Consider the following 18668-nt stretch of genomic DNA (forward strand, 5'->3'; position numbering starts at 1 on the left):
CGTGGTGAAAGAGCACAACACTGATGTCAGCCGTCCTTCCCAGGCAATCAATAGTATCAAGGCCAGCATGAAACATGCATATGGCCTAGACTGGACCATAATGAATTTTTGGAGCCAGAGAGGCCCCACGATCTTCTGGAACTACTGTCAAGATCTTGCTGGTCGCTTCCCAGAGGGTATGTATTTAGAGACAGAACAGACAGATTGAATTGATTGATCTTAATGCCAGGCTGGCCAAGGAGGACTCCATGTTTGGAGGCGTTATGGGGAATGGATCGCAGTTCACCTTGCTGACTTAAACTAGAACCACCTCTCTGGGGTTTGGGGCTTAGTGGGAAAATTAGGATCGCCAGAAGTGGGCTTGTGAGGTCTGACCACCTGCCTATTTACCAGTGGGCAAGAAGAGGATTTTGTCTTGGAGCCCATCAAGGTATTAGTTAGGACTTGTTGAAGAGAAGTTAGGGCTCAGCTCTGGTTGGTACGAGCAAGCTGCAAAATTTCCATAAGGAAATTAGTCTTGGTCCTAATTGAAAGCAGCTGCAGTTTCAGGATTCAGCTGCCCGTTGAACCACTGCTGCAAATGGTGCATACTCTTCCATTGATGGTCCAAATGGTGAGCGCAACCCTGTATCAGAAGCGGTATGGAGCCTACTGGCCCCTTGTAAGTAGATGTAGAAATCGTAATATTGAGGGGGCTGATCACCATTCCTCTCACCATCATCATCTCCCTCTGTTGGTGTGCCTTGTTCAGAATAAGAGCAAAAAAGAAAATGGAGCCCCTGCTGCTGCGTCTTTCTTGGCAGAGGCATTAGTACAGCCAGGCTGTATGATGACTTGTTACACTTTGGTAATTTCATAGTACGACATCTGTTGAGTTCGAACTTAAGTCGGTTCAAGGTCAAACATTGTAATCTGCACCAGATCCTCTTCCAGTACCAGCATTGATGAGGAGCGGCCCTGCGCAGGTCTTGGAGCCAGAGTAGTCATAGGAACCTGAATGGATCGTAAGGGGGTCAGATGGCAGGAACCTGACTTGAGGCCCTACTGGTTCCTTAGGGTCTGAAGGCATGCTTAAAATCTGTAGCATAGTCTCTTGGAAGACTTCGATCTGCTGTGGAGTCACTGGTGGTCTTGGAAACTCATGGTGCACTGGAATCAGTTAGGGAATCTGTTCCGAGACTGTTGACCCAGAGCAGGACCAACCAGTATCATGAAGCCCTTGCACCTCCGACTTAGATATGGAGTTGTGGGATGGGGTTGAGTTGGACTTCACCTTTTTTGGCCTGCATTTGGACTTGCCGGAGCACTTTCACCAATGCTCGCAGGCCTGAGTCGGCAGCCACAACCTGGAGACAGATTTATGCCGGGGCCACGACTTCTTCTCATGTTTGGTGATGTATAACTTCCCTTTTCAATCCTGGATCGCCTTCGGGTGCATGAGGGCACACCTATTGCTTAACTACCAGTCCTGTCCTGAGCCCAAAAATCAGAGACATACCTCATGTAGATCCGTGACAGAAACATTTTCTTAGTTAGCCCATGGTTTGAAAGCTTTAATTTTAAGAGGATACATCATTCTCTAAGACACTGGATTTTCTTTGAAGTGGAGCACTGACTCCATGTTGAAAGGCGTAGAAAGAAAGGAACTGACATCAGCATGCTGTGGTGGCATTCACATCCAGCACCACCCCATCACTTCATTAGTGGCATGGAACTAGCTGGAGCTGGATGTTGCCATTGAGTGGCAGAGCGGAGTATTGCTGGAAAAAGCGTCCAGGTCCAGTATTCTAAGGTGAGAAATCTGCAGTTAGAAGTATCCATCATAAATTATTTTCAGAGCTTGTGAATATTAGTCAAGATAAATTGATGTAAAAGAAGTGCTTGCTTGTAATTCTAGTTCTCCATCAAGAGTTTCATCATTAAGATCAGTAACAGCCGCACATCTTTCCCTGGAGACCCAGGAGAGATGGTAAGTATATAATAATGGAGATCTGCTTACAAATCAGCCATTCAAACTAAATTGAGGTCAACTGTCACTGCCCTGCATTTTAGAATGCTGAAACAGACTGCTTTCTTATGATGACATACTCTAAGTCACCTTTATTGAAGATGTTCCCTACACTCCCTATGTAGGGACATGCCCACATATCTTTAAAAGAGGCATGTTTTTATTAAACAATGAATAGTTTAATTTTATTTCTATTAACTAAGTTTTTAATTCTATTAACTAAGGCAAGAATGGCTCTTACATAGGCAACGTTAAAATATGTAAAACGCTTATTATTGAGATGTTTACAGGCTTTTGTAAGGGAAAAGCGCACAGTTTGTGAATATTTATGAGGATTCTAGGTTATATTAGATTACACTGATCCTTATAATGTGCAACGTTTAGTACAAGGATTTTTTTAGGGAGAGAACCATGCTCCTTATGTACAAATTTTTCATTTGGAAAAAGTAGTTGCAAACTGCCCACTGCCTTTTTGTGAATTTTGCAAAATGACCTATGTACTAATAGGTCGGTTCACAAAATTGTAAATCGCAGTGGGTCTCAATTAGACCTACCTCGTTAATATGCATGAGGCAAGTTGCAAATTGCGCCCCACTGCGATTGGCTACAGGCAGCCTGCTGGAGTCAGCAGACCACCATGTTTAGGGTTGTTTTTAAATAAAGCATTTTTTTTTCCTGCAAATTCAGTTTGTTTTCCTAAAAGGGACAAGTTTCCATAACAAAAAAAAATGAAAAGTTAACAAACCTTTTTTGTGAGGAGGCAGTGGGCCCCCGAATCTCCTATAGTGTCTGATTGTAGTTTGCAAAGAAGAGTTTCAGCAGAACAGCAAAATTAATTTAAACCTCTTTACGTCTATTTTGGCCCAGGTCCATCTGGCCTAGTCAGCCTACAAAAATATTCATAAATGCTGTTAATACATCATTGGTTATCGCTATGGATTCTCTGGAATGTCAACTGGTCAGTAGTATTCCACAAACCTGAGCTCTAAAACTCTTACATACAATGGAAAAACTGCAAAACATGATACCCAACCTGCTTGTACAGAGATGACTCCCGTGTATTCATTTACAAACAGTTCAATCCTTCTTGGTTCACCCCATCTATTTGTCTACTACTTTATCGACCCAAAACTCAATTTTTCTATAATTGTCTTTGTTTGTGGAGTCAATGTGTATATTTAGAAGACTTCTTTAAAGTAAGCACAAATGAACTGTTGACTAGGGCAGCAACAAATAAGTTACATGCCTTTAGGTCCCCCCACTACCTTTATGCGCTAAGTATAGATGTCTAAACATCAGACGTTCAGTATACTACAGTGTAAAATTCAAATCTAATCTATTCAACTTTTTTCCAAGCTATTAAAATCAGAAAAGCAGAACCTTAAAGTTCTGGAAAAATTACCCAGAGAAATAATGCTCTACAAAGCTTGAAAAAAATTAAGTGAGTGAACTGGATTTCAAATTTAACACAAAGATGGCAAGGCAAGTAAACCAGTATCCACATAAGAAAAGTTGAGAATAATATTAACTTTTAGAACATTCTTGTATCCTTATGGGAGAAAAGTGTGTTAATTTCTGGAACAATTGAAAATGAAAAGAAATTAATAGTCTTGATAAAGAAGACTTACTTTAGCAATCTGCAGCAGCACAATGCAGTGCTTGATCGATTCTACCATACTCTATAAAAAATAAAAACAGATTTGTTACAACATCCCTTTACTAGTAATGACTTAACACACAATAAGTGCTGAAAAAAATGTGATTTTAAACTTCTCGAATGTACAAGCCATAAATGCATTAGAACCAGAATAATACACCTGGATCTAGAGTAAGGCAATAGAATTACTAGTTGTTTAGTTCGCATTTTGTATGAGGGTGAGTATAAACAGTTGTATGGATTATTGAATTAATCAGACCAAGATGATTACAAATAGTCTAGTGGCAACTTGGGGAATAGTAGCTTCAACATTTACACAAGAGGGGATACAATTAAGATGATGGTATCCTTTTCGAAAATAGACTGCTGCCAAGAAATATATTGTTCCTCCTAGGACAATTTCCCACCTGTTCTCTCCTCCAGCACTAGGAGGTACAGAAGACATACAATTACTTCCTAATGCAGAGTGGAAAATGCAGTACAGACATCCATTCACAACAAGAAACTGCTTTCAAATATCTTTTCTGAATGCCAACTTGGTGCTTAGTGGTATAGATATACTAGACGGTGCTTTTGATAAGTAGTGAAAATGGACGCTTACTCTTCATTTTATTTACTGCAGTACACTGACTTTGTAAATCAGGGCCCTCAAGGTGTTTCTCAGAAGTAAGTAAAGAATGCAATTTTTATCAGTCTAAGAAAAATATCACATGAATTGATCGCATGATATTTGCTGAGCTACACTGCTTAATTTATAGAGAAATGTAATTGGTTGGATACTTTCATAAGATTTGAGTGGCCAGGAACTTAAGTACAGGTTCAAACACGGATGGTAAACTCCATTTTCAATCCGTGGGAAAAAAGGTTGACTAAAAAGCCACTTTAAAGGAAACAAGCATTGGCAAATACAATATGTCTGGATTTAATGTGCTAATACTGGGTTAGCACACTAGAGCGATACATATGAGTCAGCAAGATGGGGAAAAGAGCAAATAGCTGTCACTCATGGATTTGAATCCAACCATTCACGTAAAAGAGAAAGAATAAACAAACAACCAATAGCATTCTACTGGGCTAAGCTGAGAATTTTGTGACAAAGGCTAAATCCAACGGTTGATAGAGGATGACTCAAACCCCTTCTCTAAGCATATTTAAGCAATACATGTTTGACAGCCATGTTGCCAAAACCCAAGCATGAAAATAAACATAAATGGAATTAAATCAAACTCAGGAATTTTATGATAAAAACATGTGAGATATAGAATCTATGATAATATGCACTTGTTATGTTATGTGTATTTGTAAAGCACACAATCAACCGGGTGGGTATCTTGTGCTGAGCAGATGCGTGGCTTAGGCCTGTCTAGGGTCGGTTGGTTAACTGAAAAGCCAGGTCTTCAACTTCTAGCAAAATTCAAGAAGAGAGGAGAAGGCTCCGATGTGGAATGGGAAATCGTACCATGTTTAGGAGCAATGAAAGAGAAAGCACATCCTCTTGATCTGGTTCTATGTATGAATATGATGAGCGCGAGTAGGAGTCCTGTGGAGCAGAGGTATCTGGGTGGTTGGTGGAGGGAGATGCAACTGTTCAGGTAGGTGGGGCCTAAGCTGTGGGGAGAGTGGAATAATGTCTGTGTGGGAGTTTGACAATGAGTATAGCTGTCAAGTCCAGGGTGGTTTATAGTCTTCTGGTTAATTGCTTGGTGATACTGGCACTGGTTCCCGTAGTCTAACTTGCTGGTGACTAGGGCATGAGGGACAGTTTTTCTGGTATTGCTTGGGAGCCATTTGAAGATCTTTCTTAGCATCTTCAGGGTGTGAAAGCAGGATGCAGTGACTGCGATGACTTGTGCAGTCATGTCCAGTTTGATGTTGATGATGATGATTCAGAGGTTCCTGGTGTGGGTGCTGGGTGTGCATCCGAGTTCAACTGACAGTTGCAGTCCCATTACGAAGTGTTCTTGCTGAAGATCACAACTTCTTGCTGGTCGGTGCTTAACTTGAGACTGCTGGTTTTTATCCATTCCGTTCATGCAGCGATCAACTTGTTTCTTGTGTTGGGGGTTTTGTCCAAGAGGGAGAGTATAAGTTGTGTGTTGTCAGCATAGGATAGGATGCGGATGTAGTTAGTGTGTGCGGAAGACATTGGCGAGAGGTATTGTGTGTGTGTTAAAGAGGATGGAGCTGAGCAATGAACCTTGAGACAGTCCGCTGATAAGTTTAAGGTCATCCAAAGAGTTAGGTACCAGGGTGACAGTTTGTGTTCTATCCATTAAGAACAAGCAGATCCAGCAAATAGGTGGTCCTTCGATGCCATTCTTATGCAGGCGTCTGGTGAGGATGAGGTTTGAGATGGTGTCAAAAGCTGCAGAGTGGTCCAGGAGAATGAGGGCTGCGGTGTCGCCTCTGTCAAGGATCATCCGGATATCATCCGTGGAATGATGTGTGCTATTTCCGTAGAGTGGTTACACCTGAATCTGGACTGTGTTGTGCTGAGGAGTGGTGGTTGGTGGGGTATCTGTTCACAAAGTTACCCTAAAACTTTGACCGGTTGCGGTAGGAGGGAGATGGTCTGTAGTTGGAGAGCGTGGATGGGTCAGTGGATAGTTTCTGCCGATGGGCTTGATAGTGACATGTTTTCAGGTGTCCAGGAATGTGGCTGAATCAATGGAGGCAATGAGGATGAGTGTTAGTGCTGATCAGTAGGATGCCTTGGATTAAGGCGTGTGGGGGTAAGGATCAGATGAAGACCGTCCACTCGGGCCCCATGGTACTGGCAGTTTCGACTGTGGTGACGGTGGGCCACGAGGTCAGCATTTACTCTTTACCCATAATGGGAAGTTGACTTAAGACGGGGTCAGGTTGAAGGTCAAAGATGTGGTATACAGTGGCGATTTTTATGCAGAAGAATACTGAAAGCTTGTTGCAAAGGTATTCCGAGGAGGTGATGTCGCTGGAGGCAGCATGAGGTATGATGAAATATGTAATGAAGGTGAAGATTTCCTTGCTACTTTCTGTGCCAGCGTTGTTTACGTCTGCGAAGGCTGTATGCTGGTATTCCGTATCTGTTGGTGGTAGCCTTTTAAGGCTGATTTGAAGAAGTCTTTATCCATGGTGTTTTGACTTGTTCTCCATTTGTGCGCCAATTCCTTTCTGTGGTGTCAGCCCGAGTTCCTCTGTGTACCAGCTGGCATGTGGTGGGGCTCTTGCAGTTTGGTTGTGCTTTAGTTTCGCCAGGGTGTTGGAGCATGCAGTGAAGTCGCAGATAAATTGCTGGTGTGCGGAAGCAGGCACGTGGAGAGGGCAGAAGTACAGTCCCCTCCTGTAATGCTTTTCAAGCTGCAGGGGGTGGACATGGTGATCATGGGTATGCTAAAACTGACAAGGGTGTGGTTTGTCCAGGTCACAGTGGCTGGCTTGTCGACTGTGATGTTGCTGATAGAGGAGAAATTCGGGTCTAAAAATGTCCCGGAAGTGGGTAGGTTTGGTAACATTCTGGGTGAGGCTGGAGTTTCAGAGCTTTCCTAGAAGGGTCATAGAGTTTGGATTGGCGTGATCTTCTAGGTGAAAGTTAAAGTTTCTGAGGAAGATGAAGGTGCTGGCGTTGATGAGGGGTGCAACGATATCGCTGGTAAAATTTGTGAAGTGTCCTTCTGGTCTTGTACAACCAAGCGGGTATTGACGACTGCTAAACATTTAACACTGAACATTTTCTCCCTTTTGCCTTTATAGCTTCTAGTTTAGTTGTATGACGCGGGCGTGGCAGTATGGGTCCAAGATGGTTACAAATCTTTGGCACTCTATGCCAGACCCTGTTCCTCAGCTGACCTGTGCAAACCGCTGTACTAGGTTGCTTGCCCCGCACCGTATGTGGGTACAATGTCAGTGGACCCACAAAGGGCTGTTACGCAGAGTGTTGGGGCAGCACAATACCCACAGAGGCTCTTAACAGGACACAGGCCTGTGATTAGTGGTGAGCATGGTTGAGTAGTAATACTCAAAGTTCACTGAAGACCCCTACAGTGAGCGTGAGACCCACAGCAGCTGGAATGGTGTCTGTGGTACAGATGCCGGGAAGCCAGTGAGTATTATTGGGTTTTGAAATTGATCCATCCCCACTACTAGGTCGTATTGGATCAAACACTGTTGCGTTGCTAGATTGGGAAGCCAGTGAGAGGCATAAAAGTAATATTTAGCAGTCAGCAATAACCACTGGGTTGTACAAGGTGCTAGGGGAAGAAAGAATGGCAGAGGATGAGCCAGAGAGGCACTGCATGCCTGTTGCAGTTGGCGCCTCCAAGACATCAGGAACAGACGGTACAGCTTCAATCGACCCTCTGGGAGGCTATCTCCCTGCCTGCAGCCCCCTCTTGTTACCTCAAATTGTCCTACTGTTATTGGCAGTAGCTGAGCATTATGATGGCAAAGAAGAAAGGGAAAGAAGATTTCTTTAACCTTATAGGGGTTGCAGTGAAAACTGCCAGGAGATGCACAGTTGGTGAGACTCTTGAGAAACTGGAGCTATCTGAAGGTTAACAGACTCATGCGTTCAATTCAGACCCTGAACACTAACCTTAGTGAGACAATTGTGACTGTGGGTATACCTTTGTGCAGAGAAACTGTAAAATATTAACAGGCGGGATCTTGACAGCTCAGATCACACTCGATGCAATGGAGATCAGTGTCAAGAAGAGTCTTAAGACTGAAATGAATGCAGACACAGGCCGACTCCCAGTATCTCAGCCACCTCCCCTTCCTCCATGCTCCGCCCAACCGGTTAAATTGCATGTCGCTTTTTTCTCTTCTTTGGCCCCCATGCTTCCCCCTCCACCTTTTTCCTCCCTTCCACTCGCTCCCTCCTAGTCATGCTGATGACCCTCAGTTCTACTAGTTACCCGTTATTCTAGCCGTTTAGTTGTTCAGCAATGCGTGCTTATTGCCGTGGTGCATGGCTTTTGTGCTTGCCTTTCACTCGTTTTGGATATAGTGCTTACATCACATAATTGTAGTGTCAGCGCCTTGAGACCCTCATGGTTGAGTAGCGCGCTTTAAAATTCACTGATTGATTGTCTTTCTTCTACTAGGGACTTCCATTTTGTATCCCATGCATGACGAAGCATGCCTGTTTGTATTGTGATATTTAGAAACTCAATAAACATATATCGCAGCAAAAGAAAAAGATTGAAATGGTGCCGAAAGTCTGGAAGGCACAGTCTTTCAGGGATAATTATATGGCTACATGGATAACACTTTATTAAAAACCTTGGACAATCTAATATGGCTACAAGCAAGGATACAACTTTATTAGAAACTTGGACAATCTAAGGAGAGGCATTCACCTGGGAATTCTGTGCATCCTGGTGGAGCTACCCAGAGGCATTGTGTGCCAAACTAAGCGCTTGATTTAGAAATTGACGGAGAGTTAATTTGTCATAACCCTAAATGATATCCTGTCCACCCTATTACAAGTGCTATGGTGGGCGAGATATCTGTCATGTTTGGGATGAGGTAACCCCTCAGCCACACTCCAAATCAGGCCATAAAGCTTGTGTTGGCCGAACTGTTGGGAATCGTACCTGAAGCGGTATCTGCAATGATGAAGAGGGCCTGCCAGTTTACTTCTAATTTGACAAATTTGAATGGATGCCCTGATAGCACTGTGGTATTTGTGGGGAATATTTCAGACTGGATGGATTGTATCCACACATGGATCAGACACAAATAAGCGAAAATTGGGCAACTACGGCTACTGTATTTCCCATCACCTCCAGCCATATGCCTTAGTGAGGACACGTCCTTATTGAGCATCAAGCAGGAAAAGGTCTTACATTTCTGGACAAGGGGAACTAAGACAGTGTCTGAGTGGATATGTTCTTAAGTGGTAGAAGCTTAGGAGGTGTGACTGGCATCCTGAGAGGTGCGGGCTCTGTCATTGCCAAAGGCAAGCCCGTATGCAGCCGTCCGCACCTGGACAACACCAGTCGCCAGACATGCTGCCGATTCGTGCCCCATAAAAGGGTCGTATTCACTGGACAATCTAGTTGCTATTAGAACTGTGATTATCTCAATGTGCACACCAGACCCTCTAGATGGTCCCTCATTTGCACACACTGCAGTTTTAGCTCATTAGCAGCCGCAACTTCTATACCTTCTTCCCCGCACACCGTCAAGTTCCTTAACTTAAATTGCTGTTCGCTCGTTAAACACTTCGCTGAAGTGTTTGACTTAATCCAGGATGAGATTCTTGATACCCTCTTACTTACAGAGACATGGCTTATTGCAAATACAGAGGCAGAGCCAAGTTTGGCTCTGCCCCAGGGGTATACTATTAGGACCCTGAACTCGGGTGGTGGCACTGCAAATATTTTTAAAACTGGCTAGACCTCCAACTTGACTAAGGAGGTCATTGTGGACTGTGAATGTGCACTTTTCAAAATTCCCCTCAACGCAACTTCACTCTGTCTGGGCTCTTGATCTACTGCCCCCCAGAGCCCTACAAAGACTTTAGGGAAGCCCTAATCACTGCGTCCGGCCTACTAGCTACCAGATCGGCTAATTTCAATATTATTGGGGACCTCAATCTGCACTTAGAAGCGAGCAAAGACAGTGAGATTTGTAATTTCCTAGCGGACCTTGCTGCCTTCCAACTAACGCAACGCGTCCCGAATCGTACAGACTCAGCAGGGAATTTGTTGGACCGTATTTTTTCCAATTTACCTGCCCTCATATTTAGCCCGCCCTTCCCGATCAGTTGGTCGGACCACTATCTGGTATCTATAACATTACATGGAGTAGGTCCTCCACAGGATGTCCCACTGAAACCTGTTCTAAAGCACCCCTGGCATAAATTGGATGCTGACCACTTTCGCGACCTTCTCCTAAGTCAAACACTTAGCCTTCCAGATAACCCTGATAGGGCAGAAAGCATCCTGTCTAACTGGCTCACGCATTCCCTTGATACTCTTATTTCCGCCAAGTTGTCTCACAGTCGCAGAACCCAGTCGAGCCTGTGGTTCAACGATACGCTGGCCCAGGCCAGGAAAACTTGCAAAGCCCTGGAACGGGCATGGAGACGGCAATATGACCCAACCCTGAAAGTACAATATCGGGTGGTCATCAAAAAGTACCATCAATCCATTCAGAAAGAAAGAGCTAATTATTTTGCAGATAAAAGTAAAAATAGCAGCAATCCTGCAAAATGTATTTTCTCCTTGCTTAAGGACCTCAAATCTTCAGGGCAACCTAACACATCTCCACTCTCCTCCAATCAGAAATGCGAGGCACTGGCCGCATTCTTTTTTAAGAAGGTTGAGGACATTTACACAACACTTCCCCACACTGCAATCAAAGCAGGCCCCCCCCCATCTCAGTTTAGCGCCGCCTTTTCACTCTCCGCTTTTCCTGCGCTCTCCCAAGAAGTCATGTACACCATTTGCAATATCTCTCTCCTCCCTCCTTTACCTAAGGTCACCGAACCTTACATCAACTTCATTCTCACTATCTTCATTGAAGCCAACAATCTGCTAGACCCCTCTCAAAATGGCTTCAGTCCACGACACAGCACCAAAACTTCCATTCTGGCTGATACAAACATCTGCCGAGCTCACTGGATGCAGGACGAGCCTCGGCACTGATCCTCCTGGGCCTGAGCGCTGCATTTGATACGGTGTCCTATCCGATCCTTTTGCAGCGCTTAGAAGATATTGTCATTGGTGGCTCGGCCCTGGGTTTACTCTCCTCCTTTCTATCTGAGAGATCCTTTCAAGTGATTGCCCCCCTTTCTGTTCCCAGAGGCACGCTGTGCGCCAAGGGGTTCCTCAAGGCACTGCATTGAGCCCTACTCTATTCAATATCTACATTCAAGCCCTAGCAGCTGTCACTAAGGACAGGGGCCTAACTGTAGTCTCCTATGCCGATGACACACAGTTAGTGGTCGCGTTATCTGACAACTCCGCAAAGGACGCATTCAAATTTAAAGATGATTTAACAGCTATTGCGGACTGGATAACATCTAACTGTCTTCAATTGAATGCCAGCAAATCTGAGATCCTGTTGGTGTGCAAAAACACTCATCTGTGGAGTGAGTTCTGGTGGCCGTCCACCCTAGGCTTCCCGCCTGCCCCCAAACAGACAGTTAAAAACCTGGGTGTATGGATTGACTGTGCATTGACCTTCCAGGCTCAAACAAAGGCGGAAGTCTGCTTTGGGCTCCTACATGGTCTTAAACCTCTGCTGGGTTTTTTCAATGTTGACACCCACCAGATTATTATCCAGGCCACTGTACTGTCTAGGCTGGACTACGCAAGCTCTTTGTACTTAGGGGCCAATAGAGCAGAGATCCATCGCCCACAAAGAGCACAAAACGCTGATGTCGGGATGCTCTTGGGCCTGCTAAGAACCTGCTCTATTTCGAACTTCATCAGCAGATTACACTGGCTTCCAGGGAAGAAAAGAATCCTGAACGCCCAATCACCCGATATTTTAGCCGATCTTCTCACGCCCTATACACACATCCGCCAGCGGTGCTCTTCTGGTCAGCACCTGGCATCTGTTCCTCGGCTTAAGAGCCAGGGCAGGAGGATGCTCCTTTCGCGTTCTTGCTCCAAATCTCTGGAATTCCATCCTTGTGAGCCTCATAAGCATGCAAAATTGTGTCATTCTGAAAGGCTATAAAAACACATCTCTTTCCTAAGTAATCTGCTTCCTTTTTCTGCTACCCTCCCCGCACCTCTGTCTGTTTGAGATAAAAAGCTGGGAGGCCCCTTTGCTGGGACAGCCATGCCCCTTACAAAAATTAGAACATAACATATGCTCTTTGGGAGCATATAAAATAGGCATAGGCGCATTGAGTCACGAGACTCTGAAGGTTTTTAGTTACGTTTTGTTCTAACTTCTCTCTTCTACTCTTCCATAATGGGCTCTGGAAGCTCGATAGTTTGTAGCTGTTCACACCAAGCAGATACAAACGTATCCCTAATTACTGGCACGGTTTGATTTATTTACATGAAACTGTTTGCCCTGGGGGATGTGGGACTATGGCTAATAAACAGCTACTCACAGCATATGCACACTGATGCAATGCAGGCTAACAACACAGACGGTGAATAAAGCCAAGAGGACATCAAGAAATTCCTTGCAGTTAAGCACAAGCAGCAAGTGAAAAATCATTAATAACATCATGAAAGAAACTGCAGTATAGTTCCAACTGCAAAAAACCTGAAGTCAGGAGGGGGCTGAGATGTTCGGTTATTGAGAGGTGTCATTTTTTTAAATAATATGTTACTCTATATTGGACATTAGTCTAATCAGTCTCATTTGTGGAGGGACTTATCTTGACAAAAGACTCTGCCTTTCTGCTTTTTGCACTACTGAATGTAAATGTGATTTTTAGGGGCTTTAATGCACAGTCCGCTAACAACTGCAGTAGCGTTTTTCACTGATAGTCTGTAATAATACAATTATGCATTGACAAACAATATGTTAACACGCTATAACACCAGAAGCTTAACAGTTTAGAACAGCTAAAAAAACGCATCAAGTGAGGGAGAAGAGAAACTGGCAATGATTAATTATGCAACTATTGGAAATACAAAAATTAAATAAGAAATACAGAATGAACACTACAGAAAAGGGAAAAAAAGGTCTGTGAAGAGTCTTCACTTTGCAGTGGAGGAAATACAAAGTAAGACAAAAGAGAAATCAAATGGCAGCAGGGGAGATGGAAGAAGAATAGAATGAGAGTATGTGGTGAAATGAAGCATAGGGAGGAAGAGGAGAGCGTTGGAGGAGAGAAAGATAAAAAGTGAAAGGAGGGAAAGGTGAGAGTGCAAAGGTTAAGGAGCAGAGAAACAGAGGCATCAAAGGAGGGAGAGTAGAACAAGCAGAAATAAAATGTTGGAGACGGATGCAAGAGAGAGAAAGGGGAAATTCAAAGGTGAGAGAAAGGAGCACAAGAGAGTCAGGGGGTAGGGGCTGGGGGTATAAGATTAAAGAGGTTTTAGAGAGGTAGTTTGGGTGAGTGAAGAAAAAGAGATGAGTCAAAGCCAAGAAAGCAAGACAGAGTAGAGAGGAAGTATAGAAGAAAAAGGGAGCATAAGCCATTTATCCAGACCATAACAAATATGTTCTGCTGTAGGTCTCTGAGGAAGAGGTGTAGCTAAATGGGATCTGTACTGTTATGTGAATAATTTTTCTACTACTACTTCCTCTCCAGTGTGAATGATCTTCCTGGCCCCAGTTCCTCTCAGAGCAGACATACTTTGAAAATGCGTTGTTCAACCACACAGTAACAAGTAATGTGGAGCAAGGAGCAATCCTAGGAATCAAAATTGCTGTTGAAAGGCAAATATTTTCAGAAACTTCTAACATGTTACAACAAATAAATGATTTAAAGAAACTTACACATGTTGTCTCCTTGAGAGTTTCAATTTTCTGTTGAATAAAATATAACAGATGTACAGTCAAAGTGGTAAAATCATGCCTTTCATAAGGAGATTTTCTGAAATATTATTGCAATTTCAATATTTAACATGATTGCATTAGTAAACAATGTTTTATAACACATCCATTGTTACAGCTAAAAGCAATATAAAAGAGATATTAACTTGCATGTTTACCACTAGCCACTGAACCTAAAATCCCCAACGTGGGATGATGAAGTTTGAAGCTATTGTCTGACAATAAACAGCTTCTAGAAGAGTTAAAAGTAGATTTTTATTGCAGCTATGGTGCATTTAGAGAGTGTTAGTTACTCAGCACAGTGATTCTCGTAATGATAGTCCATAAATGCCCATATTTAGGGTTGTTGGGATGCAGAGGTCAGCAAGCCCCAGTATGAATATATTTTAGCCAGCATAAAAAATTAATAAGATTCATGTAAGAAATTGGGTTATTAGTTGAGGGAGATAAGTACCCATCTCAAGTGATAATCACAATCCCTATCAAGGTGAACCACTAAAGTCACTAATTTAGTTCAATCCCCTGGTAGCTATAGCACAGAGGAGACAAGCTTAACTCCGAAGCAATGTGTAAAGTATTTATGCAGTACTAAAACAGCAATAAAGTGGAAATGCAAAACAATAAAAATCCCAAAATGAGTTAGAAACACAGCAAAATGTAATAAACAAAATGACACCAAATAAATAATAATCCAATAAGGGGAACCGCGGATATGAATTTTTACAGTTTTAAGCAGAAATACTGCCAACAAGCCCAAAGTGCCAATAATAGTCGTTAGTCGTGGCAAAACAGGACCGCTTGAGCATTGAACAGATACACTAACAAGTTTCACCCTGATCAAGGATTTTACCTTTTGACTATGATCCTTTAAGCCTCAATCCACCACTGGAGTACACTTCTAAAGCCCCTCAGGATGTTTGGGGAAGTACTTAGACTCACTGGGTGGGAGTCAGAGTCCAGTCCAGGACCAGTTGCAACCAATACGCTAGACTGTTGTGGGAAATATCTCTTGGAGCTTGTTGTAGCCCCATAGCTTGAAAAGGAGGCCAACTTTATGATACTTGGAGTCCACTTCTTTGTCCTGGGTAGAAGAGGGAGAACAGGTACAGTCTTCTAGGCTGGTCTAAGATCTCAGAGAGCAAGTTTAGTCCACTTCCAATCTTTCAGTGGTCCAGAAGCATCCTGAAGTGGGGGCTTGGAGTTGTCACATTAATGCCTGGCACAAGCTAGTTATTATGAATGACCTTTGTGGACACCCTAACCAATGGGTTAACGGTTCCCGGGGCTAACCCTACCCACTTTGGGCATTTTCAAGATGACCAAAATCTTCGCCCCACTAAACTTTGGCTCAAAGGTCTGGGAGTGTGTGTGTGAGGCGTGTACTATGGTAAGCCTAGTGTCATTCTAAATCTAACAGTGGAATTCAGTTTTAGACAGTTCCTGTACCCCAACAAACTAAGAGATAGACATCTGGTAAAATCAAAGCTGAGCTTTCAGCAAACAGTGGATACACACAGTGTTTTGGCATTCAGTGTCCCTCCTTTGAAGTGTCCCCAAATGTTATTTGCAAAACTTTAGCAGATCTGTCAGGGAGGATGTGATATTCATGCAGGATTTAACACTATGGTCAAAGAGGATGCTTCCACCCTCACCCCGGGGGTCACTCTAAACCAGTTCTGAGGCAAAACTCCCTCCCACTGGGGTTAGTGCCTGGCTGACTAGAAGGACAAAAAGGGAGGCAAGGCCAGGTGTGATCTGCATGTGGCCGGGAGGCCCCCATAAAGTACCCCCACGGGCATGAAGCACAGCCTCCTGGCGTGCCTATCAAGGGGGGACAACACCTCCACACAATTGGCATTATAGGGTGTTATAATGTAAACCAGCGAAAGATAGGTTTATGCCTTTTCACTGTGAGGACATATGTAATATCAAACATCATACATATCCTACTTTTATATACACCATACAACCTACCCTATGGGCAATAAGGCCTACCATAGGGGTGACTTATTAATATTTAAAAGGACTGTTTAGGCCTGTCAAAGGGGATTATTTTGACAGGTCAAATTAGCAGTGTAAAACTCCAGCCAGCCTACTGTGGTAGGCCTGGAGACATGCTTTACTCTGTCACTGTGGTGGTTGGTACGAGTGCTGCTGATCACTGGTATTTAACTTACAGGCTCTATGTACACTGCGGGTACAATATACTAGGGACTTGTAGTTGAGTTAAATATGCCAATAAGGAGTACTCCAATTTTACCATGTTGAATGGAGCAGCACAAGCATTATTTTACTGGTTAGTAGGTGTAAAGTGCACTGAGTTCTATACCCAGTAAAAACAGGGTTCGGGTGACGGGCCAAACAAAAAAGTTTGGGATGATCCTACTGAAAGGACAAATTCACAACAATTCAGAATATTAAGCATAATTGTACGGGCTTGTGGGCAACTACAGCTGTTACTACAATATCTGTAGTCATGAAGTTCTGCTTACAGGTACAACACCAACATCATGGAAATGCGCTCTCAACACTCCAATCTTTAGCAAGCATTTGCAATGCAATAGGTCTCGCATTTAGGCGAGTTTGAGCTATTGACATTGCAAATATCAATGCCTTTTATTTTCGTTTCTGTTTTTAAAACATATATAAAAGGCATTGTCATTTACAATGCCAATAGGTTAAACTCGCGTAAATGCGGGACCTGTTGCATTGCAAATGCTTGTTACCTTGGGTTTGCAGTTTAAACCCAGGAGTCTAAATTAGACAATACAATTCCATTTACTATTGTTCCTGTGTTTGTTAAAACCATTTATGATAGCAGCCTCCAACTGCTGTAGAGTTGATTGAAAGAGCTCTTGATCTCCGTCCTGGCATGAAATTGCATTGACAATCAAACCCATATTAATTCAATAATGTCAATTACATTTGACCCGTGCAAGTCATCGGCCTAGCGCCAATCGCGTTAAATCTTAAGATCAGTCATCACTTAATTGGAAATGTTTCAGAGGGATTAGTTGTAGCATATTCTGGTTCATGAGACTGTAATGTTAATTACCATAACCTACTACATAAATCGTACTTCAAATGCAGCTAACGTGGTGTCTTGTCTGCATACATGTAATGTCAGAAAGATTACCTGTTAAAATCGTCAGGTGTCTTAGGTATATGTTGAACAGCAATGGCGAGTGAGCTACATATTGATTCTTGTATACATGGCTGAGTTCAGCGAACTGTTGGGAATGTGATGTTTGTCAGCTTTCAATCCACTTACTAGTTTAATACGGTTAATGGAGTTGAAGGCCACAGACTGATTTAATAAAATCACTGTTCCTATGTCCATTGGATTTTTGTATTGATTAGTAACGGTACCCCCCACAGATGAGATTACAGCTCTGATCTCAATATCTTCCTCTTTTAATAACAAAGCACACTTTACCGAATGACACCTGAAGTGAACTTGTAAATTATTTTACTGAATTTTGAAAGTATCTGTTTTTGATGCCCTTATTTGATTGTTTTGCATAGTGAAGCATGGTGGAAGTCCCAAACACTACATGCGATGGTCTGCTTAGTAGATGATAGATTTGGCCTAGATTGTTACAGGCCGAAACGCCGTCGACTTCAACAGCGTTACTTTTGGCGCCCTTTTGACCATGGGCATTTGCTCTACTGTTCATTAAAAATTCCAACATTAATTGTGTGAATGCCCTAACTCCGCCAGATTTAATGTACCATTGTTCTTTCTGTTGCGTCTTTTTCACCGCTGTACATACCACTTCATGTGTCACTTGCGCTGTCACAATTTTCACGAGCACTTGTGCACAGTATTTTGTTGGTTACATTGCCATTAATTGTCACGCAGTGCTTCTCGTCCATATGATATGTACATATGACGTAATAAGTCCATCATGTGTTGAACATTCTCAAATATATTTCTCTACATCCTCCGTCTCCCTGTGTCTTCCCTATGTGGATTTATTCCTCTAATAAGTTCTCTATTGTACGGTTTGCTTTGACATAACTTGTCCTCTCAATGAATCCCACATTGAGACATTGTTGTTTGATATAATGTACCGCCCCAGTCTCACTGTGGTTTATGGGCTACCTCCTGTGGTCTGATACCGTCTAGTAGATGATAGAGGCAAGTAAATGTGCCCAAAATAGTTTGAGAAAAGCTGCAGCATTTTGAAGATAGAAATGTCTGTACCCCTGTTTAAGTTCTTCCTTGAAAGATCGTTATAGGACTTGAGACAGTCCCCTAGTGTGTGATTAGAAACTCTTTTTTGAGAACCACCACATGGGAACTGTACCTTTATATTGCTGTTTCAGAAAAAGTGTAGCATGTACGGAGATGCGTAGTGAATAGTTAAAAGGTTTTGAAAATGCTGGATTCTTTTTTTGGACACCAGAATGCTTAAATGCTGAAACATGTCTAATAACACTTCAGAAGGAAGGATCTGGGACGTCATATTACAATAAAACAGTATTGGCTAACAAGATTTGTAACAGTTTTGTGAAGGAGCAGAAACCTGAAACCTAGATCTG

The 18668-nt window shown here is 42.9% G+C and overlaps 1 protein-coding gene across 12 annotated transcripts in view; it reads right to left on the minus strand.

Moving 5' to 3' along the window:
- OSBPL9 (oxysterol binding protein like 9) overlaps positions 1–18668 on the minus strand; it is a 1355357-nt gene that overhangs the window by 699741 nt on the left and 636948 nt on the right. For all 12 annotated transcript variants that reach the window (XM_085602637.1, XM_085602632.1, XM_085602635.1 and 9 more), the window contains 2 exons: positions 14067–14096; positions 3637–3687 (listed from right to left, as the gene is read on the minus strand). In XM_085602637.1, the coding sequence (XP_085458763.1) occupies positions 3637–3687; positions 14067–14096 (81 nt within the window). The remainder of the gene's footprint in view (positions 1–3636; positions 3688–14066; positions 14097–18668) is intronic.

Source organism: Triturus cristatus, chromosome 4_2, assembly GCF_964204655.1.
Source record: "Triturus cristatus chromosome 4_2, aTriCri1.1, whole genome shotgun sequence".
In the NCBI taxonomy this organism is placed as follows: domain Eukaryota; kingdom Metazoa; phylum Chordata; class Amphibia; order Caudata; family Salamandridae; genus Triturus; species Triturus cristatus.